Below are 26,259 nucleotides of genomic sequence, written 5' to 3'. Positions count from 1 at the left end.
TGCATGTCCTGCATGGATATAAGCAGGCAGGAGTAATAAAACCACAATTTCACAAAACAGGACAGCTTTCCAGGTCTGCAAGATGGTGCTTTCCCTCACTAAATTCACACAGCTGGTTTCTGGGGTTTCCCCCATTAGTGGTGCCAACTGTCACCTTTCCACCAGCTCGTCTGCCTCAGCAGAGCCCTACCTCACCTTTTGTTCAAGGCTTCTTGCGTGGATATTCTAGTTTGCTTTTAAGAGGAGATCATTTAAAGAGCCTATCAAGCTCAACAAAGCAGCCTATTACAATATATCTTTGATAATTATATGAATGAATACAGCCACAAAAAAACTTTTCACAGTTCCTCAAAAGCACAATACGCTGATTCCCGAGAAGATGAAAAGCGCTGAAGTGATTTGGTACATTTTCAGTTTACCCTTAAATAAAAAAATAAAAAGAAATTACATAATGACCTATCTCAGCGGTCACACAGACACACGCAGAGACACTGGTAGTGGTAAGGACACTTACCATTAAGCAAACAGGTATGGGGGACATGCTTTAACATAAATAAAGCTGTTTCAAGCAAAGGAAAGCAGATCAATAAAAACTAATTCCTGTCACTTCCAATCAAGGCTAAAAGATCAATGAAACTCAGCAACAGAAAAGACAATTAAATCAAAAAGGTTAGCACAGAAGAGCTGGTTTTTTTCCCAAGAATTCTTCAAGTGCTTCCCATCTTACTAGCCCTTGTCAGGCTGAATATACTCTTCATTTTCCCTTCTCTGTTCTTTCGAAATGAGCAGACTGTTTTGAGAACCATGAAGAAAAAGCCGTTGATGCCCAGAACTATCACAGCAGATGCAGATGCAGCACAGGGGGCTCCAAACCTCCTGCTAGTGGATCTCACTAGTGTATCAAAGAGAAACAGAATCATAGAATCACTAGGTTGGAAGGGACCCACTGGGTCATCGAGTCCCAACGTAGGGAAAACACTACCCACACTGCACTGAGCCTCAGCTGGATGGGAAGGCTCATCCCTACTTATGGAAAACTCAGACCAGGGACTCCCTACAAGAGCTTCTCAAAACAAGCACATCTAAGTTTCAAGGTATTAGAGAAGGTGCACAAACTTTTCAAGACAACAGCAAAGAGTTACCAAGCTGTAACAAACATCATTCATGATCCATTTGGACCGAATTTGCATCCACAATCAAGAGATTAAATAGTAGATCTTATTCAGCCATTATGCTTCAGATAGCTTTCTCCTTTCCTGCAACTGTTCATTGAGGTTGTTTATGTGTATTTATGCAGGAGAAATGGGCTACCAAGTGAAATAAAGCTCAGGAAACTAAGAAAATATTAAATTTTCCCCCCAAATAATATCTTTATATAAATATTTTACATAAATGAACAAAACTTGATCAGTTTTACATGTGGTCAGGTGTGTGAGAGTTGTTAGGGTATTACTCTCCGCTTACACATAACTTGGTTAAATCAAAACTGTATTAGCCTGAATTCTGAACAGAAGATATACAGAAAATTTGAGTAATATGTAGCAAACTTGTTTTATTAGTAATTATTAAGTAATAAATTATTAATAAGGAAAAGTGCTAACATGACTTGGGGATAAAGAAAGATTTTTAATATGGAGTAGCAGAAGAAATTACAAAATGCTATTTGATTCCTGTATTTATCTCATAGTAATTGCTATTTTGATGATTTTCCAGCCTCTGTTGAAACAGATGGGAAGAAATATACAGAACTAAACCATTTTACTGTATTTACACTGTCTACGTATGATCTTTTTAATTCCTGGACTGAACAGCTAAGAAGGGTACTGTGTGTTATTTGGCAGTCTTTGGAGACTGAAACATGCCACTCGATATTGATGAAACTACCTTTACAGAACAAGAGGTGAATGAATATGAATGCAAGTTTGCAAAGGTGCCCTTTTAGCCACAGACTCTAAATTAAATTTCCAGCAAATCCTTTTAGAGTGGGTCATCGTTCATGTTCTATAAAACGTGGCTCGCAGAATTCAATATAAAAGCTTCCCTTTATAAATCCTATTTATGACTTCCTTTCCTTTTTTTTGTCTTTTTTTTTTTTCCCCTTAATTACAGCAGAGGGGGATTAGTCAGTGTAAGTCTCCAGGGAGCAACATACAAAGCCATCTCCAAAATTAAACTAAAAGGAAAATGGCAGAAGGAATTGAGCTCTGGTAACAGACAAGATTGACTAATCTGGAGAAGCCAGGCAAATTTTCTGGACCACTGTGACTGAATGAGAAAAGGCAAAACTCCAGGAACCTTAACCTTTATCTTCTCTATCCATTCTTTTCTAAAAGACAAACATGTAATTTCCATTTAATTACTTACATGAGGATCTATGAATGTCAATGTAAATTTAAATCAGACATTATCTGACGTAGATTGACTTAACAGCCACTTTTCTTCCATTCTGTTAACTCATTTAATATGATTTCACATATGCCTATGTAGCATCCTCAAAGCATTTTAGTTTTACAGTGCCACAGCAAATTTTGGGGGTAGCTACTATTTCCCTTTTTTTGCTTTTAGGACTAAATAAATCTTGGTTGAGTTTGATATTTTGGAGGAAAAAGCAAAGAGACTTTGTTTAAACCTGACTTTTCCTCAAGTTGTGTGCTCCTTAAAGGAATAATTTACTTAAAGAAAGTGGTTTTGCTAGGCTATAGCTAAGTTATACAAATGTAGACATTCTAAATTTCACTGCCTTTGTGTTTTGGTCTACTATAGCCGACCAGAACTTTTCCGGTGGAATGGTGCCCAGCTATAGAAAAACTGATTTGATGCAAGAGAAGCTCTTACTAAAAAATGCATTAGAATCTGTGACATTTTCTTTCAGAAAGTATCTGGAAAAGGAGCTTTCTTCAAGTTCTTAAAAGAAAAAAAAATCTCATTTCAGAAATTAGTATTCTGAATTTGAAAAGAAGAAATAGGACGTAAACACAAGATATTAAAAAAAAATTACATAACTTAATCCATCTGAGCAGTTTTCACAATTGTGATGATGTTCCAGCTTGGGAACACATTTCACATTATGAGTTTTCCCATGCAAAATCTCCTGTTTCATTTCTGGATAAATGCAAAATCCTGGTAAACCTGATCCGGCCTCATCAGCGCTCCCGGGGCTCCCTCAGCTCTGCTGAGCCCCAGGACTCCCTCACAGCTGCTGCCCAGTGACACTGTAGCACAGCAGATGGGTCTACAGCACTGTCCCAGCCCACCCTGCCTGGCCATGGGTCCCATTGGAGCTGCTGCCCATCCATGGGCTCGTGTCCCAGGCTGGCCTCAGTGGTCCCATCCCCATCAAGGCTGTCCTGCCGTGGAGGTCCCTGTGGACCACAGCCCCCACTGCGCCAGCCTTGTGCAGTGACCTTCATCCTCTGGGGAGCAGGGAGAGCTGTTCATGTCGGGAAAGGACCGAAATACAATTATCACAGGATGACAAATATCCAAAGAGTTGGCTTACACCACCACCACCACCACCACCATCATCATCACTATTATTGAAGATAATACTCACAAGGTCCTGATCTTTGGCATGTGGTTGAAACTGGTAACAGGAATGCGGGTGATGTTGTTATTGTTGAGAGTACTGTTAAGAGAAAAAAAAACACAAAGAAAGAAAGAAAAGAGCATCAGAGATTGTTCTGTTATTTACATTTCTTCACTGACACACTATTTACAGAAACATACTGCTAAAATTCTTGGTAATAAACGTGCCAGGCTGTGAGCAGTAAGATGTGCTGACCAATGCCTCAGACAATTTGTGACAAGTCATGAAAAATATTGTTAGGGCAAAGCAACCAACACCTGCCAAAGAATGGATGAAGGTTACATTTCACCATGTCAGAGTACCGAGGAATATAGGAGATGGGTTTTTATCGACTACTGGAACATATCCAGCCTTCTTGGCTAAGCAGCCGATTTGCTTGAAAACCTGGTGCAACTTGAGTGGGGGAATGTCAAACTCACACACCGCAATATGAAAGCTTTGCACTTAAAGCGCTCGCTCTAACACAAGAAGAGAGCTGTTGACTCTCACAGGCTTGTTAACACAGCCAGCTGACACAGACAGACAGCTCAAATTGCCCTTTTGAAAACACATGGATGGATGGGTACCCTATCTTTAGTTTCCTTATGAAAAAAAATATATGGGTAGTGGAACGGACCATAATAAAACATGTCATGACCCAGGCATGTAAGGATTTCTGCTGTTCTATCAAAGCAGAGCTTAAAGAGAAAATCATCTCAGCTGCTGGGAGGGAACCTCTTATGAAAAATGAACTGACTCGATTACCGTCAGCTGAGTGTGCTGCTCCCATTTATGTGGCTCCTAATTATATCAATGACTCTCTAGCAAATTAGAAGCTATAAAGTTTGTCAAGATGGCACAGGAAATGGAAAGCATTCCAATGGGGCATAATTGCAATGTTCCAAGTGCACCAAACCTGCAAACACAGTAGCCCGGTTTGTCATGAGAATTGGTGGAACGGGTGATGGCTCCATGTCCCAGTGTGGCCAGAACTGCTGCCACTGCAGCTGCCTATTTGAAATGTGCAGTGGCCGCAGCACCACGGCACAGACCAACCTGTAGACAAGGGGCACAGCACTCCGTGCGATCATTGTGGCAGAAGACAGCGCTTTTTTGCATTTCTGTGTGTGTCCGAGAAAATACTTGCTGAAGCAACCTAAAGGTGCATTACCCTTCCCCGAACTATTTAGTTGTTCCAATGTTATGCATTTACACACAGGACATTTAATGAAAAGCTCTTGAAGAGTTCTACAGACGTTAACTAGCCTTCCTGGTCTTCTGCCAATTTAAAAACATTTCTACAATTCCGCCTAGAAATCCCTTGGCGAAACCATCATCTACAACATTAGCAGATTAAAGCTAAATTAGATGATAGCCTATTAAAGCTGTTTCTCTGGTCCACAGGAAGACACATATGCACATTGTCAAAGCCAGGAGGCTGCAGGGTATCAGGCTACGTGCAGGCACACCCAGGAGAGGTGTGTGAGCAGGCTGCGATGCTGGCAGCAGCGTGTTTGTGCTGCTCTGCACTGCATCCCAGCACGACAGAACACGACCACTTTGTTATTAGGATCATTGTTGGTATTTCAGCACAGTGCTGAAGCAGATGGACGCACTATCTATCTATCTGGAGCCAGCCTGGGGGCTAACAAAACCGTGACAGCAAACTGCACCAACGGAGCAAAATTACCCTTCCTTTTCAAATCTGTGAGCAGAGTGAGTAAAAGCAAAGTTGGGGTTTTTTACGTCAGTAAAAACAAAGTTTTGGATATCTGGAATCTGCGTGTGAGATCTATTGCCAGACATCTGTGTCAGTCAAGTCACACGCATTCTCCCACCAGGTTGATGAGAGCTGTAGGCTTAGTGCATCGTGGCTTACATTATCATATGTAGTATTCATTCCAGATCCTCTGGAAATCTGATGCTGCCAAAAACCGGACAAGAAACACAGAGCTAAGTATTGGGATCAATGGGTACACAAAATAACACGCTTGTATATTCTGTTTTGCTATATACAAAGACTCAAATGCGGTCTATTATAAATGCACTGGATCAGATGAAGAGGGAAATACTGTCAACTTCAGAAGTAAAGCTGGCAGCAAGCTCCTCCAGCCATCAGCTGGGGCATTTTGTCAGCTGTGCATCACAGTCTGCACACGCCACTGCCTTACTGGAAGCGAACACCATGAGGACCAGCGTACAGCTGTAGGGCTAATAAATTCTGCTTTTGAATTCCTGCTAATGCCACAACGGCACCATGAATGTCCTACTGCGGCAGTTTATACAGCGCAAAATGAACTTCACTGTTGTACAATCGTTCCTGCTTGATTACCTTATTTAGCCAGTGATGCAAACCCAAGTGTTTTGTGGAGAGTCAGCCAAAACAAGCACGTAGAACAATTTCAGAAAGTGAACAAAACCTCTTATAAGGGTGCATATGTATATAAATCAACAACCCACCCCTCAATATCTTTATTTATTTGCATTTGCACATTCAGGTTGGGAAGGTCAAACAGAGCTCACAAACGGAACTTCTAACTGCACCAGCATATTTTTTTTTTTTTTCTGCAAGCACAAAAATATAATTTACCCTATGCCTCACTTGCCTGTCACCCAAAAAAGAGGTTGCATCTGGTTGGAAGATTTTAGGTATGCACTGATAAATAAAAGTCACGTGTAAAGTCAGCTCACAAAAATTAAATCACATATACAGCTGATGTCTGAATACGTCACATGTGGCACTAAGGGAGTCAATGGAAGCCACAGGAATTCAAGGGAGATTTTCTATTGATTTCAAAAGGACATAGATTGAATTCAGGCAGAACAGACGTGACCATGAGCTTTCTTCTGTGCTAACGGAGGGTGAAGAACACATCCCTGTTTCCCATGGCAATTCTTTCTTCATCTGGGTGCGGAAAGGTCAGCCTTTACTGTCTGATTTGATGATTCAAAAATATTTTTACGTTTCTTAAAATATTTCTGTTTAACAGACAAAGCATTATTCCAATCACACAGTATTTCTACTAATAAAATATCAGATGAGAGTGGCTCCGGCTTTGTCCCTCATAACCAAAGATTCCCCATAATTTATCAACAAATACATAATCTTCCTTCTAAGAATCTTAAGTCAGTGGTGAATTAATACACTCTCTAAACACAAATTTCAGAGATAACTCTAGCAGATATCTATTGCACAGACACTTAGCATAACACTATTTCACTGATATTTAAATGTTAACCATAATGAAGGCAATAAAACATCTATGATAACAGCAATTATTTTGAGACAAAGAAGGCCAAACACTGCAAAGGGCACTAATTGACAGTGAACTGTCTGCATTATAGCCCAGATGTAGCTGCAGGAATTTAACCCTTCTGCTCTGGCTGTGCAGAGCACACAGCTCTGGGGTAGGAACTCCTTTGCTTCTGAATGAGGGCATTTTCAGGCAGAGGCTCTCTGCAAAGCTTTCTTGCCATGCACTGATTTTTAAGACTATGAGTGCTGGCAGGGGTAAGCATCCAATACAGTGGCAATTTTAAGCCAGTTGTCTGCTAGCTGCTCCAAGGCCCCGATCTCATTTTCATCCAACTAAGATTCCAATCCACAGAAAGAGATGCACAAACACCAGGAAGTTGTGAGAAACAGAAAATTTTCAGAACTTTCTGACTCCTCTAACATCATATGGGGAAACCTGCATTCTGCTGGGTTCTTCCCAGCCCTATAGGTCACACTCCTTCCAGACCCCAATATACTCTTGTCCCTTGAAAACGCACTGTCCTCTCATTTACATGTCCTCTCCCCGTAAACTACTCACATCCAAAATGCTGAATCAGGGAACTCAGGTTACAGACAATATTATTTATGCCAGCAAACTGCCCACCTTGGGCCGTGATCCTTGTCAGTTCTTGCAAGCTAAGCAGAAGCAGACCGCAGCAGTCCTAAGGATCCTCCAAGGACTACTTGGGAGAGGCGTAACATGGGCTCAGCAGTCTTCGAGGTGGTACATCCTCCACCGGTATGAACTATCACAGTCCCATTGACTTCAATTTACAACCCCAGAGGAGCTGCTCTACTAACTCGCTCCTCTGCCAGTTGCCCACATTGGATTGAGGCACGCACGGAGCTGCTTTCTTCCTTCTGAAGAATAAAGCTGATTTACAGCCTCTAACAATCACATTTTTTCTAAAGGAAAGAATGCTCACTCTGCAATCCTGTCACGATTTGAAAACAATTACTTATCTCCTTCCTCAAACTTTTTGTGCAAATTTAACCACCTGCCATCGCATTCCTGTTCTCTTCTGACTCGCTTCAACTTCATGTACGCTACTGCAGTTCCCTGACAATGAGTTGTTAATTCCAGAGTCAGTGTAATTACGTTAAATCATTAACCTGTAGAAATGGCTGCATACATGTGGTTTTTTTAAGTAATAGTTATGCATTGTTCTTTACTCCTTTCTGCATCCTCTTGAATAACAAATACGTGTGTTCAGGACTAGATGAGTCAGAAAAGAATAATACTCCTAATGCTAGCACACAACTTTTATGGAAGATACTTTGGGAAAATAAAAAAAAAAGGAAAGTATTTAAATTTGGAACTCTACTAATAATATAAGTATTTTATTCTAAAAATCCAGTAACTCTAAGCATCCTTTCACGTCCTTTGGACTAAATCAGAGAGCAGAAATCTCAGGCTGTCAGATCAATAGCCAACCACTCTCGACTCTGTAAACTACAGAGTACACAGAGATTTTGTTTCTCTTACTTGGCATTCAATTAATGATATAATTAAGAACATATAATGAATATCAGCATGCCTGGTGACTTATTCATCTGAAATAACAGAACATTTAATTACAATTTATCTACTTGTTCTGATCCAGGTAAGTACTAGACATGAACCAAAAGGATCTTCTGGCAATGACATCAGAAAAAGTTACAAAACAAAACATAATTACCTGAAATATTAACTATTTAATTTCTTCAATTTTACTTCCAAAGCACTAATTGTCTCAATGTTTTCCAGTCGTATCTCAAGTGGGGAAATACATAGGAGAGGTGGGTTTGTGTTAAACACATAACACTTAAATAACGATACCACCTGCTACATCTCAGCCTAAAACAAGTGATAGTATCCTATTTTATCACTGGCAAAAGGAAAAGCCACTATGCAGATATCCATTTTTCTTAGTACAAGGCATTTTCATAATGTAGAGAGATTACTAGCTGTGCATCAGTACACTACAGTGATTTTTTTTACAATCTGAATGGATTAAAGGGGAACGAGAGAACATGTCGTATGCTGAAGATGCCCTTTGTTTTTTGACAGTAACAGAGACTGATTTTCTATCACATTCAATTTCTGCAGCTGATTAGCACAAACAGCTAATCAAATTGAGAAATTATATGGTAGATTAAATTTTTGATTAACACTTTTCCCCAAGCTTTAATAAGCATCTACTGTAGTTAGTAGAGGTCTGCTGTGCCGACCATTCAGGTTTTTGATACATGCCAGGCTGCTTTTGTGTCCCATTTGGCGGATCACAGGATGGTGCAGCATATCCAAATTTTGCAGTTAGAAAGAAAGATTCAGACCCACTTATGGATAGGTAAACAAAGAGATCTAAAAAGGCACCAGCTCATTTATTGCATTTGTGGGTTTGATTGCCTTTTACGTCCTGACACACATGATTCGATAGCAGGAATCCTGCAAATACAAGTCCTTACGTGGCAACACATACTTCTCTGAGTCTACGTGGTTCACTTTAAGTTAAACAACAGTGTTCATTTCCTTTTCCAGCTCCAAACTCTCTCAACACACTGTGGAAAGAACAGCGTTGAGTTGCCTCTCTCTGTCTTAAGCCTATATTTTGAAAGCGAAACTCTGAAACAGAACAGAAAAGCAAAGAGGGGAGGCGGGGGGGAGTAGCCCCACCAGGCACTGCAGCACTGCTGGCACTAACAAGTCGAACATTTCCTTCTGTCTCCTTCAATTACACCACTGCTTTATCACAGTATGTTTGCTGGCTGTGTATGTAATCCGTGTGTTGTGTCTGTAACACCATGTAATTGGGCCTAATGCAAGATTATTATCTATGTGCATGCAATGGATAGCTACAAATGGTGCATCTGCAGGCTTGCAACATTCCCAAGAGTGAATTACTGTCAGACTCCCCGATTACTGCTTCTCCCACAACTGCCATGGTTTCCAGGCTGCCAGTCCCCAGAGCAACTATACATCCAGTAAATGAGACTGGAAAATTTATTAAGACTTAACCACAGCATCTCCAAGCGTAATTATGCCTCTCATGTAAACAGTTTTCTTGATAATGTTATTCCTGTTCAGAAGTGGGTGAACTGATGCAAAAAAAACCAAAAAGATCAAGCAGCTCCCCTCAAGTTGCCAGAGTTACTCAGAAGGGAACGCAACGGGCCGGTCCTGGAAGTGACAGAAAGATAACTTCTCCAAGACCCCAAAGCTTTTGAGAGGAGTGCAGTGTTGGTAACTGAAAATATGTACAGGAGTGTTTTCACAGCATACCTGTGGACTGAAACCCCTAAATCTACGCAAGAGTTGGCACCTCCATCAGTGTTCATGCATGTAAGGAAGAGGCTCTTGGGGTCTGTCTGAAATACTAGTGATGAAACATGAATTTGGGTGACTGCACTAGTAGCAAAATTTAACACTAACAGCGACAGAACCTTAGACCTCTGTGACAGCAGATTCCCACCGCTTACTCTTAAGCCTCTCTCCAAATACACAAAAAGCCCTTGCAAAGGGTAGAGAAGTTGTCTGTTCCTTGTATTCAACAAGGGTTAAGCAAAGCAGTGATGGGTTTAAATTTCAGAAAGAGGAATTTTGACTCAGCATAGGGGAAACGTTTCTTGCAATAAGAACAAGAATAACACAGAAAAGAGCTGTTACAGAGCATGCAGCCATCAGCCATGGAAGCCTGATAAAGCTAATAAAGCACTAAACCAATCCCTGGCAGGAATGTGGTGGGACTCAACAGTCCTGTCCTTGGGTGGGACAAGAGGTGACAATCTCACGCTCCTACCTACCCTTATGTACCACTTAATGTAACTAACAGCAGGTGCATTTTACCAATTCCAAAGAGGGAATCTAAATCTATTTTTAGTAATAAAACCAAGACTTAAGCTTTATACACTGCCATAATTAATGTTTGTAATTAACTTCGAGACGGTAGGGTAAAAGGAGCTGTATTTTCAATAGCTGTAAAGAGCTATTTTTCACACAGGTCAGAAGGAATTTGCATTAAATTAAATATTTACAGCTTCTCATGGCCTCTGATTAAAAAGCAAAATGGTTTTGGCATTCTATCCCTGAGCACAGTCCTGGCACTCGACTTTCAAGGCATTCAAGATTTGCTCATTAGGCACGGTCCAAAACTCAACTGGATCTCTTCAGAGTTTTGGTGAGTCCTGAGTGCCTCTTGTACTCAAGACTTTGATCTCCCCACAGACTGTTTAAGTTAAAGCCCGCAACTACCGTGTGGGCATATAATGAAAGCAACTGATGCTGCACTGATTAATCCATTACTCTAAACTCTTAGAAAACATAATGATCTCACAAGGGGCCTTATTCACTGACATACAGCAGTAGAGCTCTGCTCTGACACCTCAAATTAGCAGCAAAAGCAATAACAGCTGGGTTTTTGTCTCAATATTTGTACCCAGCTCTAAAATGAGTTGGCACTATACAAGCACTATTTTTAAACACAACGCTAGCCCAGGCAAATCATCTTCTAAATAGTCTCCAGGTGACACAAAAAATCCACTGGAATAAATAAAAATAACTAGCTGTCAGTTTGCGGTTTCTGTTCTAGCGTTACTCTTTTGCCGATGTATTCACAAATGTTCTCATCACAGCAACATATGAGGCTCTTGCACAGTTACCTCGGGAAGCTGACATCAGAAGTATGACTAGTCTCAAGGATACAGAGGAATGAAAATGTTCTTTTCAGAAACGTATGAAAAATTAAAATAAATAAGCTTAGCAAGGAATTATGCACAAAACTGCCAGCAGTGTCTAGTACTACAATTGCCTGATTCTTCCTATTCTGTGGCTGATTTTGATTTGCATATAACTGTCAGATTTTAACTATTTAAGCTTATTATAAAGGCCAGATGTTTACAGCAAGTTGGTTTGTGGTTTTTTTTTCCCCTTGAAGGAGTGAGATTACTTTCAAAAACATCAGGCTATGGGGAAAATGGGTTATTTTAATAACAAATGCTGTTTTTAAGATGTCTGTTTTGTCACCCAGCAAGAACCAGGGTGATCACCTGTGCCCACAGCGATCACTTCAGGGCATATTAACTTAAATCCTGTAATTGCTGCATTAACTCTCCCTAGAGACTGGCTGTGCCTTGGCTGGAGTCTCCGTGACTGGTGAGGTCAGGAGCTGAGGCTAAGAGCAGACGAGAGGGAAAGATCGGACCTGCAGCTAAGAAAATGGTTGGGCAAGCTAACCGAGTAAAGAGATTGGGACCAGGAATCAGTGCAAATGATTAAGAGGCCAGAAAAAAAAATCATACGGGCCTGTGCAATCAAAGATTGTATTATTGTATGTATTCAAGTGGAAAAAAAATGAAGGGTTCTGGTGACTTATGTCTCGTGACTCATGCTGAAACCTTTCTAGTGTTATCTTTAGCCCTACGTTTATTTTGTATGTGCACATACACACCACTATGCCTGGATTTCCTTAGTTATACAGATATGCAAATAAATAAAATACGCTAAAGTGAGATAAAGCAGAAAATAGAATAAAAGAATGGGAAAAATAAAATAAGATGAGCTAAGCCAAGCCCAGATAAAATAAAATGTAATAAAAGTTATACAGAGAACAAGGGTACACGGTTCATTCAAGTTGTACACTTTGTTAGATGTTAAGTCAAGAATGTCATTCACATGATCTTAGATGGGACACCTTACCGCCTCCCCTTCAGGATATCTCTTCCTTCTGCATACAAAAGGATGTCTCTGTTTTCCCACACAACCAAATCACTGCTATTAACTGTACAAAATACAGGTACTAGTTGCATAGCAGAATTCCTTCTAATGCCTATGCCAAGTAAGACTTGGAAAGGCTTTTGAGAGAAATTTCAATAAGCTTTTCAATCTTTTACATGACATTCTAATTCTAGGCAGAAAACACAAATTCAATCCAGCCTGAATGGAAATTTTAGTCATAAAAGCATTGGTGCAAAGACAAAAGAACACAGGCTGAATTTATTCTGTCATTGCTTTAGTTTAAGTGAAAGATTCGCCAATGAGTTATTTTTCCAAACTCAAAAATGGCACAAGAAACACTGCCTTTATTTATTTATTTTTTTTTAATCAAGAATTTTTCTCAGGTCTTTGCCCAAAGGCAACACATTTGTCCGTGCACTGTGTGTGGGGAAAGGCTGCTGTAGCTCGAACTTCAAATTACATCCATAATTCTCTGTAAGTTTTTGGACTCAGATTAAAACAGTACTTCTGCAAACACTGAATATGTTTTACATCATCAGGGTGGTTTTGATGTTTGTCTATGGTAACCAACTTCCAGGGCTGATTTTATTGCCCAGAATCACTACGAACAAATGCAGTTATCACACCAGACCAGTGTTCACTTAAGTCAGTGCAAATCCTGCTGTGAGTGAATCTAGTCCCTGAAATCTATTTACTTAAGTCTAGATTTTCACGGAAGCCACAATGATCAAGGATATAATTGTTTTCAATTTCAACTCACCTAAATTTTGTTTTGTAGCTTTCATTCGAAAGTATCTTCTTTAGTGAATTCAATTAAATTATAACAGAATTCTATTACTTTAATATAAATATTGACCATCCATATATTTAATAACATGCTATATGTTTATAAAATTTAATATAATAATATTAAACATAACATTTAAATATGTAATAATATAATATATTGCTTTATTATAAAGTCATTTATAAAAATAAATAAATACACTTTTTTCTTTCCTGTTTTTTAGGTTATACCAAGATCTCTCTTACTCAATAAGGCTCTTGATGTTACCAAACTGCATGCGTGTCAGGTACTGTACTTTGCGGATTCTGGGCTACTCCAGCCAAAATCAATGGAAACTGGATTGCGTTCTCAATGCATATGGAGGTCTGAAAGCCTACCAAGAGTGTATTTATGGAAAGGATGAAAAAGAATCAAGACAGACTCAGATCATACAAACCTTAGGTTTGATGCATCAGTATTTCAGCGAAAGAAAACAGTTTCTCATGTTCCTGCCTGAACAGTTGTCTCTGTTTAGACCTTCCTGAAGCCAAGCAGTCTTATAAACATAATCCAATTCAAACTAACGCAGCCTACTCTATAATTTGAAAAGAGTAAGGAACTTTTGCCATTTGTTCAGGCTGAAGGCACTTAATGACAGCGATTTCCAGGGTAAAAGGTCTCAGTATTCAGTCAGCTGCGTGCTGTGTTTTTCTTACAGGACTCCACCAAAAGAAATTCTAAAGAAATCAATTAAATTTGGATCAGAAAAGGACAGCACCATTCTCCAAAAACGTGCTTTAATTTGTCTCATCCAGAGTATGCTGTAAACTTAATGTTATAACCTCACAATAAAAGCCTCTATTTTGATAGCGTTCTCTCCCGTAACGAACATGTCCTTTTCACACCTGGTGTAACACCCCCAGGAACAGCAAAGCTATTCTAACTGGCAGATAGAAGTTAGTTTGCTTTTCAGAGCTAGATATAGTGACAAAAAACGGGCTTCTGCATCCATTGTAAGGGGCTATGTGACAATACTCGGTGTCTTCAGGATGGTCATTGTGCCAGCTCGCTGCCACTTTATCAATTGCCGCAATGCGGCACTGCGGATTCCTGCAAGTCCCACGTTGGCCACCAGGACCAAAGGAGGGACAAGGTGGCAAACCCCACGTATGCTGCAGACAGCTGCTTGAGAAGTAGACTCTAACAATGAAAAGAAATGGCACTGGCAGCAGTTTGTCTGAGTCTCAGCGTAAAATGTTTTACAAAAGCCTTTCAGGAGACAAGAGATTGGCATCCACAGAGAGTGGTCTGCCAGACGACCTGGTTTCCTTTTCTCTCCACTGGCAGACCTACCAGGTCCTACAGGTAAAATAACGGTCCTTATTTCTCCAGCCAGAGCAGGCCCCTGATCTCTGGAGCCTGGTGTCTCAGCTCCCAAGGCTGTTGGCATTCCCACTGGGAGAGGGCAGCGGGAAGAGATCTTTCATTGCTCCGGCAATATGACTATGGTCATGGTGCGGCATGGAACCACAAAGGCAATTCTCAGCTTTTGACAGCACAGCAAGGAAAAGAAGCACATCTTTTAAACTTCACCTTTACCGCCAAAATTGCCTCCCCAAAACGCAAGAAACACAGACCATATTCGTGGAATAATTTTATACTCTATCAGTACACGATGCCCCCACCTGTAATTCATACACATTGGCAATCAAGGTTAATATATAGTGTCATATAAATCCCCATGAATGAAACATGGAATGTGTGATACATACATTCTGCAAATTCAGACTTGCACATATGAACAGTTGTTAAGGAAAAGTTACATTTACAGAGGAAAGAAATGTTTTGAAAGAACAAAGACAACACGCAGCTCTTCGACAAGGGCAATTACACGTTTCTTGGTGAAGCTAGAAAGAGATTTGCTTTCTATCGGGCATTAAACACTGAGTTTTTCTTTTAATAATAGATTAGACAGCGCTTGTGTAGATCATGGAAGAAAAAAGGTCAATGTTTAAAATCATCGATCTTCCCAATTTTTAAATTTCTTCCCAACACCACCTGCCCATGAGAAGTAGCAATAACTGTTATATTCGTGCACACATATGCAGTACAGCTAAGAAACCGTAACAATTCGAATAGCAAATACTCACAGCGTTTCATTTGCGTTCAGTCCACAGAGTGAAAAAATACAAAATAAAATACACACAGAAAAAAACCTCGAAGCACTCAGGATCTGTTCAGGAATATTCTACAGGAAGCGCAAGAAGTAGCTAACTAAAGGAGTCAGTTGTTCTCCATACATGGTTGTTTCTCTGTAATATCTGTGCACACACAAAATAAAATATAACTGCCATTGTGGATGGTCTGTCCTAACCGTTTCTGTCTAAGTATTAACTGAAGCGCCTCACCTGGTTTCTAACACCCTATCCGTGGAAGGAAAGACGGGGTGTCTTGCAGATAAAACGGACCCAACCCTTTTAAGACATCACTGAAATTGCCCAAGGAGCCAGTAAGAAGCTTGGGTGCTCAGAGAGTGGACTATCCCCCTCCCCAGAGCCCGCCCAACCCGCAACCGCCTTTTGCACCAATGGGGGCTTCTCAGAGGCCTTCAAGCGTCGTCACAGAGATGCTGCATTGCGGCATTTTATCGATCACCGTAGCCAAAGCCAAAGCTGAAAGCTTTGAACAAGATCTGCCTTCCCACCCTCTCTTCTCCCAAAAAAGCACCGCTGGTGACAGACATTCTAAGATTCGGATGACAAAAGATGCAAAAGCAAGTCTAAATTACTAATATGGTGAACAAAGAACTGGCTTGGTATACGCTCCTACATTGCTTCATCGCAGCCATCAGCTTTTCTTCCACAACATTCTGTTCTGTTTTACCCCCAAGTAAATTCCAATACCAGCCACAACCTGGCACTTGCAATCCACAGATATTTCATGTTATCTTACACCCCTGAAGACAAGAGGGATGGATGTGTGCAGTTTTTAAAACTAAATGGCACTACCGTTCATTGTGTCCCTCAATGGCTTTATGCAGCCACCTCATCTGATGCTCTTTCAACTGACCAAGCTATTTTCCGAGGTATCTCTAGAACATTCAAGAGGAACGTGGTGTATCACAGCAACAGTTGCTGGATGACCTTAAAGCGCTTTAAAATTTGTTTCTAAGGATCTGCAGACGTCCATAGTGTGACCAACCACCACTCATACATACTAAAACAATGCATTTGGATTATTTAGCCCTAAAGAGAAGCTTAAGAAACGTAATACCTCTTCAAAAGTATCAAACCAGTCAACGTGAAATTGCTTCGTTTATGATAACTAAATTAACAAAGAAATTATGATTATTTGGTTTCAAATTACTGAAAAATTGCTTTATACGTCCATCCCTAATGAAGCCCCTGTATCTTCTGTTTTCTTAAGCACAGAAGTGGATACACTATGCAAAGAAAATCTAACTTACCCCAATCATACGCCCTTGTTTTTAAAGTATAAAAACTGATTTTTCCTGATTTAACCATAACAGACGTGCTCTTTTCATCATAGATGCTCTCACATATCTATACTTATATTACACGCATGAGCTTGCAATTAGCAGGAAAACAGACACTATATGATTTTAATCATAGATTCACCAGGTTGGAAAGGACCCACCGGATCATCAAGTTCAACCATTCCTAACACTCCCTCAAACCATGTCCCTAAGCACTTCATCCACCCATTCCTTAAACACCTCCAGGAAAGGCGAATCGACCCCCCTCCCTGGGCAGCCTCTGCCAGTGCCCAATAACTCTTTCCGTGAAGAATTTTTTTCTGATATCCAGCCTGAACCTCCCCTGGCGGAGCTTCAGGCCATTCCCCCTTGTAAGATCGGAAGAAGCTTCTACTTGTGCTTTTTTTACAGGTGCAGATGCAGTTATCAACTTCACTTGCAAGTTAATAATCTACATATTACCGTTTAGATTGCTAATTCACTATAGATGCAATATTATTGTCCCAACTAAAAGTATTGGATAATGCTATTAATAAGTAACGCCTAGTACCCTCATCTCAGCAGCTACAGTTTAAGGTTAAATAAATGACACAACACTTGAAGTGATGGACCAAAAATTCTGGTATACAGACCACCCATCATTATTTTACTTTCTTTTCCCAGATAAACCAGGCTTTGGAGTCCTTTTTTGTATAAAGAATGGCTACAGCGCAGAGCCTTTGTCTAAGTTGTTCTACCAGCACAGCAGAAGAGCAAAAGCAACCTCTGAGAAAGACAAACCATTTACACCCCCATGGGTCATAAACAATACTTTAATCACACACAATAAAAAAGAAGGCAACCATTATGTACTTTGAAACATCTTTTGAAATCATCATTTTTTTGCTGCTGTGGAGATTGACCCCAGAAGAAGCAGGAGTTCCCACATCCACCACCAGCTTTGGAACCCAAGCAGTGTCAGAGAAGGGCTGAGGCTGTCCCGGTGTATTCGATATTGGTACCACAGAAACCTGTGCCACACAGGCGTGCAGCCTTCTCTCTCAGCCAAGGAGGTTTTATTAATGCTGCCAAAATTACATCCCGCTACTGTAGTATCGTCCTCCAGCTACTTTGGGGTGTCGTGTAAGCAATGAATTGCAAATTACCGCACAAACTAACTACTCATTTACCTTGAACTTGTTCCTTTCCCTCAGAACTCTGCCAACACCTGAACTTTAGCTGTGAGGAGTTTTATTCCCATTATAGTCTTCAGCTCAGCTTTTGGTTAAGGTATTGAGCTGCACGTCTGCATTAAATGTACAGTTCAGTGTCCGCTGGATTAAGTCGCTCACATTCATTTGACTTTCAACAGTCAAAATGCTTGTTCTACATCTTTTATATTACTGACGAAGAAACTATATTAGTCAAAGGGGAGGGAGGGCAGGTCACAGGATGAGCAGAGCATGCAAATGAAACAATTAATATCATGGGAGAGGAGGTTTGGCAGAAACCTCTGTGCCTGACTTTGGAGTCCATTGGAGCAGTGACTGCAGCAGCAATAAAGGGCTTATACCACGCGAGCCACTAAAGTGGGTTCCTCAAAAAGCATATTGGTCAGTGATTCATGAAACTAATAATTCTAACCTGGCACCGCTCTTATCTTGGTAAGTTCTGCAGCCTGCACGGCTCCAGGCTATTCTTGAAGGGAAAAACCCTCAACCTAATGGGTGCGGGAAAGGAGAATGAGCACGGCATTCAACTACTACTTATGCTCCAGGAGGGGAAAAATCCATCTTTTCTAAATATGTAATATAATTAGGCACCCACAACGAGGATTGATAGAAATGCTCATCAATTTGCTGGGACATGCCTGGAATACTGCAGGATTAGCAAAATCGTTGATCAATGAATTTATGCAAATATATTCTCCCCATAAAGACAGTGTTACATTACATCTGTAACAGGCATCAGTGATTTTCAGGGGCCCTCTCTTGCCCGCTCTTATTTTATCTCAGCTGGTCTTTGATATAGAGCCTGTCACCGCGGTGCCATCTGGATAGTGTTCCTTTCACTATGCTGTACTCCCAACCTCACATTTTGTAATATGTTACAGAACAGAGGTTATCTCAGATTTCATTTCCATATCTGCATCAATGGCACCAGATCTCCCAGCGACATGTACCAGCAAATAAAAACATTCCTTATCAAGCTACCATGTAAGCACCCCGCCTTTCCTCCATCAATTCTTTATGCTAATCATGCATCTCATTTCACCAAGGTCCATTGGGAGTACAGTGCCTTGCTAAAAGTTCTCCAGAAAAAGGCATTTCTGTAGTTAATCTTATCTCCAGCTGATTTATATAACAGAAACCTTGTAATAACAGCAGCCGAGTTCTTCAGGAGCACTTCTCCTTCCCTTAAAGACCTACAGCGATACAGAGGCAGGAAGAATGGTAAGGGTATAAACTACAGGACAGACTGATAAGTAATGGAGTAAAGAAAAATGGAAATTATCATTTGTCCACCAATGCCTCTGTACCCTGGGCACATAATTTCACAATTGCCAAACCAAATTTGTTCTTCCTCTGGCATCAATCGATTGCCTGTGATATAAGCTTGGCACGGAAAACTGGGGATACTCTAAGAAAAGCCAAATTCTACCAGTTCGGTGAAAAAAGATACCTCAGCTACTCATGTACAGTCAATAGGTATTCCCTTCAGCTTTTTTTTTAATGACACGTGTTACGCACACGCTGACTGATGAAATAACTAAAGATTTTAAATTCGTTTTATTCATTTACATACATTTGAGTTAACGTATACTTTTGGGTAAAAAAAAAACCCTCCACAAATAATTTTAATTTTACCGTACTCAAGTATAAGCAAGACAGCTATGCAAGATGTTTTAAATAGAAATCTCACTTTCATTATTGTATTTAGATATTTTGGTAACAGCTGTAGGAACACAATTTACAGAGTTCAAATTTGATCCTGATTACCTTAACCAATCATCATTTCCAGCAAAACAGAGGAGGAAATCACATTTGTGTGGCATTTTCAGGCTTTCATTAAGCAATGACATCTCATATATTTAGAATTATGTCATGACTTTCGCTCCCTGACTGTCCAGGTTGGGAAATGAAAATCTTCTATCTAGTTAAGACACGTTCAGAATAGCATTTTGCAAATAAGTAAAATTAACCGTATAACTGAGTATTCAGCATACAGAAGACAACCCCAGGAACAATTAAATCCTGGCTGTAGCACAAAATAATGATTCGCGTTCAGAAAAATTCTTGGAAGTTTACTAGACAAAAGGTAGTGTGTTCTATACGCACACTCATCCATGCCATCGCTAGCAGAAATTGCAGAGATTACTAGATTTTTTATGACGCACAATCCTTTATGACAAGAACAAGCGTATTGGATTGAAAAAAGGAAAGCATGGATAAACCAAGTCCACTGGTAAAATTCTTGCAACGATTGGATGTATCAGACAACGTATAAAAGAACTGGGAGATGCAGCCCACAACTGGTCCGACAGATCGCGCTCTGTCCCACACAGCACGACTCGGTGCCGAATCACAGCTCAAAAGGAACAGCGCCAGGTGTTTGTAGCTGTGTGCTTCTGGGCGTTTACGGTGGAGGAGGAAGAAGAGCACGGCAGAAATGTTTGGAGAGAGAAGAGTATATACACAAACACTGCTAGAATAATTTTAATTGCTAAGACTCCATTTCAGGATTTCAGGGATGGAAGTGTAGTGTGTTTTCACTTACGTTTACTTTTTAAAATCTGAATAACTAGCTTTTTGGTTTTTTTAGATCAAATATTTAGGTTCAATTGGAAGTTACAAATTAAAATTGCTGTGGGTATTTGGCTGACTGTGCTCACCTTTCTTCAGTCCTGCTTGTACGTGAATTATCACTTATTTTTCACACTAAAGTGCATAGAGTCAAACGGCTGATTCCCGTCAGCGGTTATCGGTGCTCTTTCATTTCAAAAAGACAGGTGGAACACTGTCATGCTCAGAGATATTATACGAAAGAACTACAACAATTAACATGTCTAACAACAAACGAAACCTCAAAATCATTTTGTACTGTCTCCGTACAGCACAAACTCCTTTGCCTTCTTTAAAATAACACTCTCCGCAGTTCTCCTAGAACTAGCTCTTCGTATGATAAAATCTTTTAGATTTGGGAATTTTTTAGAGATAGTCTGCAATGAACAAAATGTGTTGAAGCTGCAGTCCCCCTGGCAATCATTGTAAAGGAGGAAAAACAATCTTTACAATATAGAACAAGGAAAACACTCAACCTAAGCTGCCAACAGCGACTTATAATTCTTTCTGTCCTGTTCACATGGCACAATGGCCATGTCACCTACCCCTACCCCAGTGGGGCCGAACAATAATAAATAAATTAAAAGGGGGTTTTTTTTGCTAGATAGAGTTCTGTATCTTTCTGCAAAATGGATCCTAAAACCACTAGTACTACCACTTCCAATCTAATGACAATGGCATGATCATTCACTCAGTATTACCGGTTTACCTAGTTTGACTGAGCTTGTTGAATCCCCTTGAAATTAGTTCCTTTTACTCATGTATCCTAAGAGACTGAAGGTGAAATTCAGAGCTCTAAAAGACCTTTATCTCTGATGCTTCATAATTTTGACATTTGGAAAGTGAGCTATAGACTAATATCTAATCTACAATAGGATGTGAACACCATATTGCCACGCACCATAAGGGATTCTGGACAATTATTTTGAAGAACTCTTTGGTGTTTTGTTTTGGTTTCTGAGATTTATTTAATAACCTTCAAATGTGCTCACAGCTACACTAATACATATTTCTCAATAATATTGCTATTGCTACATATCGCCACAGGATATAACTGAAAACTAAGCAGAGCAGAAAACCTTCTCCAACTAAAAATGACACTTCTGTTACTGAAAGTTTAACGGCAGTTTTCAATTTTCCTCGCATTTCTATTGCAACAGGTTATAAGTTAGGGGATAACTTTTGTCACCTCTACTCGTGATACAAGTCCCTTTTACATTCTATTATTGTTTCAGTAGTGTCACGCACCTTTCCGTGTCTTGGAATGCAAGAACAAACACACTGAAATTTGCTTTATCATCTTACAAAAAAGGGGAAAGGAAGTATGCCACCAAGAAAAATCCCTATCTTATCAACAGACTAAACCCAAACCTTTATGGGAAGCCATAAAAGAAAATGTGACACAAAATGAACAAAATTAGCCCAACGCAGAACTGCCAAGAAAGGACGTTCAAGAAAGCCTGTCAGCTCCGCATGTAATTTCTCAGATATTATCTTCACCTTGCTGCAGGGGCAAAGACAACCAACAGAAAGTACCAATTAAATTTACACTCAACATTTCTGCAGCTTCTTAACCCAAAACTCAGAGTCGCCAGTAGCACCTGCATTATATGGTCCATACAGATCAGACCATAGGATCAGGGCTACCTTTTGGGGCGTCTGAAATACAGAAACTCGTAAACACAAAGAAGACTGTGCTTGTTTGGGAAGCTGCAGTAGGTGCCTTTGTCTGATCCAAGCTTCAGCTGAAGTCAGCAACTCATTGCACCATGTCAAGTACCAAAATCAGGCACAAATTTCAGTCTTGTTTTCACCTCTGCCTCTGTGCTATTTGTTGGTACAGAAATGTATTTGTGAACATAGACAAAGCAAATAAAAACAGTAAATAAAAATTGTTTGTTCATAAGCAGAAATAAGTAACGTGGACCATGGAGTGTTCTTCATTTCAAAGGATAACTGCACAACTTCCTCCTGTTCCTACATCTACCAAATCACCAAGCTCCTTGTTCTCAGGGGTTTTGAGGAACTCGAGGTGAAGGAAAAGCGCAATCCGGAAACCAAAGCGCTTTAAAGAAATTATTCTTAATTTCTTTTTTGGCGTAATGCTGAGCATTCTGTCTCTGCCCCGAGTCATCTACAGAATTTAGAATTCTGTAGGCAGGCAAGTGTGCAGAGAAAAGATACAGAAAGTAAATGTTTGATATCAGGAAGGTCACAAGATTTCAGTAAGATTAAGAAGTAATGCATTATTTAATACCCTTGCAAAATGTTCAAACAGATAATTAGATTCATTTTCACCAGAATCATTAAATACTTTCCACGTATTACATTACAGGTTAAAATATATATGCCCAGTATATACAGTGAGTCTGAAATGGCCAAATTTGGTTTCACTTGCTAATATCCTTTGGTGGTTCAAATCACTTTAATTTTTTAATACTTATGACTGTTTTACAACTGAAGATGTGATATTCTCTGGGGCATTAAGCAAATATATTTTGATAGATTTAAAACTCAAACTTTCTTTGAAGAAAAACTTGTAAAAAATTCAGATGAGACTGGGAGGATAAAACTCACATTTTGTGACTGCAAGAAAAATACATTTAGAAATAGATACTATCAATCTATTTTCTCATCTTTTAGAACTAAGATTGATTTTCCTGTAGCAGTATGTCTGTGCTGAAAATTAAAAATGCATTAAAGAACTGATTATGATGTATTCTATGTAGCCTCCTCTTCTCCCACCCACAAATAAATGGTATAGAACGAATCAGTTAAAAGCAGAGAGGTAAATAAACTCATTCAACATTTACTACATCCTGGGGAGAAGGAATGCATTCCCAGCAACTTTTTCAGAGCTGCAAAACTCCGTATATTACAAAAAAGACTCCATTTATCCTCCAGCCTATTTTAGTGAAAGTTATAGCACGGTCTGCTGTCAGTGGAGGGCTGATTCACTCTCTGCGGATATGGAAAAATCAGTCCATCAGAAAAAAAAGAAAATTACAGGAGTACATGACTTTTTTTCTTCCCTTCCTTCCTTTCACCACACAGTAGACTTCTTGATCTGACAGGCAAGTAAAACTTTATAGTGGAAACACCTTACTTTTCCTGAAAAGTGCTACTGATACAGAATTCAAACAATATTCTTGATAATGTTAGGTTCCCAGATAAAGACCCTGCAGATACCCACTGTTAGCTCGATGGGAGCAACACACACTGTCTGATCAATACCAACAGCCCAACCTGAGAGACAGAGGGGCCAACAGTATCTCAGGTGACCGCGACAGAGAAGCAGCACAGCCACCATTCCCAGGTCCCTCAGAACACTGAACTGGTTTCTGCTGGAGCTGATGGCAAACCTCCTTTGAGCCTCCATAGAAAATGAGTAAAGCCCCTGGAGAACTCCCTGTAGTATCACCTTATCTAAAAGACTGTGGTGTGCGCTGTCTGTAAAGCCCGTTGTGCCGCTGGTTCTCAGAGGCCAAAGGCAATGCCCTCAGTCTGCTGAATCTCCAGGTACCGGGACTGTGTGAGGCGGGTGCTTACTCCAACATCCACCATTTGCTGTTTCATACCAGGTAACTGAAGGGCAAGCTTTTCGGCAGCCTGAACAGGCCTTCCCTGATGTGTTTTGGATCATAATGTTTCCGTGCCGGACCAGTTCAGCTGCTGAGGGTTTGAATTTTGGAAGGGTCCCCCTCCTGCTCCCTCTCCATTTTGGCTCGGACTGTGTGCTTACACGTGTATTAACACTTTCAGCTTTGCAGTATTCACTTTCAAGTAACGGGGAAAGCTTTGTATCAGTTTGATTGTCAAAACCTGTTCCAGAAAAGGTCTCCAGGTGAACAAGTAACTGATAGTAATAAGTAAATTATCAGCACTGATGCTGATTTCTGGCTAATATTGGATTTCACATTACAATGATGGTGCTCTAAATCTAATGTGCTTTTTCTCTGTTAGAGTAAGCCTTCGCTGTCAAATCCTTTTCTCCTTTTTTTTTGGTCTGCGGGGCGGCTTTAACAGTCGGTGTGTAAAGTTTGTGGTACATGAAGAGCACAACGTGGTGTTATTTCAGCTCTCAGAAAAGGATCCTCCCCAAAAGCCAATGACTGCACCGAACAAGCCTGCCAAACGCCCGTCTCTCCTCCCTCTCACATACCAAACACCTTTTAAACAGCTTTTTGTCTAGGGCAATTATCAGATATCTCATAATATTGTTCCCCACGAACCTGTTACCCGTCCGCCACTCGACACGCTGCAGACCTGCCCAGGTTTCTGGCTGCACAACACACATCGGACGCACTTTGAATGCCACTGACCCCCATCTGTTCCACGCAGCAGCGAGCACGGCGATATCCCTGCTGCTTAGGAGCGGGAGCAGGGAAGTCGTCTATTGTGGTTTAATTAGCAGGAACCCCAGCCTGGGGGAAGCGTGACATTTCACCTCGTCACCTACCCCACGGGTCTCAGGTGGGAAGGAAGGCTCTGGAGCCCCCGGCTTCGCGCAGCACTGCAGCATGAGAAGAGCCCCCCCCCTCGCCCCAGCGCGGCACCAAGTCAACTCACAGGATCTCCAGGTCGCGCAGGGCTCGGAAGGCTCCATCTTCGATGCAGCTGATCTGGTTGTTGTCCAGTTGCCTGCAGAAAGGAAGGGAGAGGATGAAGGCTGGCTGGTACGGGCAGAGCTGCCTCTGAGAGCCAGGTTGGGGGCTCCCCCGTCACCGAGGTGTCCCTCCACCCCCGCGCAGCGCCTGCTCGCACCCGGTGCAGGGCTGCTCGGCTGCCACGCTGCTCTGGCTCTGCTCGCTGCTGTCTGACAGCGCTGCACAGCTACCGCACACTGAAGCCTGTCAGGTCTCAGTAAATATTAATTGTGCTTTTTTTTTTTTTTTTTTTTTTTTTTGTGTAAAGGCAGAAGGGAGTAATTTCATTACATTAGGGCATCCAATCCATTATGAGCTTTTACCGTCATGTCACTGAAACAATTTCATTAAGCTAAAGGCCTGTAAATCATTGGAGGTCACTGTGCTGCCCTCCGTGACCTCCCAGAATGCCTTTTTTTCTTTTACTGGAAGTTGGAGTCCTCTGTCCTGACAGCACTAAATCTCCAGGCTTTATCTGCCCAAGAGCTGTGAGAGTGCACAGGGAATATACCGATTCCAAATTAGACTCAACTAATCTAATTTTATAGTCTTTTTATTATTCTAAGCACCAAATGTCTGTGGTGGTTCAATGCCTCTCTGCATTGTTACTGGTCCCATCTGGTAGCCCGTTCTATTGAAAGATTTCTGACTAAATACAGATTCTGCCTAACTGCATCAGGGAGAGCAATCCAGTGACAGGAAGCATTATACACACGGACGCTTAAAACACTATTTTGCTGCAAAATGTGTAATTTAATATTTGGATGGTGGAGTTCTCTCATTTGTCTCCCCGCATACACATGATTTCAATATATTTTACAATACATGTGGATACTGCAGTGCGGCTGCATCTCTCTCTTTTGCTTAGAAAATGTAAGTTGTAAGTCAAAATTTCAAATTCAGCAATTACATTTTCTGACATCTGATCCCTTAAATTTTACACTTGAAGAAATACAGTTATGTACCTACTCACGT

The 26,259-nt window shown here is 40.6% G+C and overlaps 1 protein-coding gene across 2 annotated transcripts in view; it reads right to left on the bottom strand.

Moving 5' to 3' along the window:
- SLIT3 (slit guidance ligand 3) overlaps positions 1–26,259 on the bottom strand; it is a 518,194-nt gene that overhangs the window by 204,773 nt on the left and 287,162 nt on the right. Inside the window, exons 6-7 of one of the 2 annotated variants that reach the window (XM_009570808.2) lie at positions 25,208–25,279; positions 3,554–3,625 (exon numbers count right to left, since the gene is read on the bottom strand). In XM_009570808.2, coding sequence (XP_009569103.2) covers positions 3,554–3,625; positions 25,208–25,279 — 144 coding nt within the window. Of the gene's footprint in view, positions 1–3,553; positions 3,626–15,471; positions 15,740–25,207; positions 25,280–26,259 lie in introns of those variants that run through there. The other variant, XM_054079464.1, reaches the window with a different exon arrangement.

The sequence above is a fragment of the Cuculus canorus genome, chromosome 14 (assembly GCF_017976375.1).
Source record: "Cuculus canorus isolate bCucCan1 chromosome 14, bCucCan1.pri, whole genome shotgun sequence".
NCBI classification, from domain to species: domain Eukaryota; kingdom Metazoa; phylum Chordata; class Aves; order Cuculiformes; family Cuculidae; genus Cuculus; species Cuculus canorus.
The sequence above is the reverse complement of the archived record's forward strand: the minus strand, read 5'-3'. Positions and strand labels throughout refer to the sequence as shown.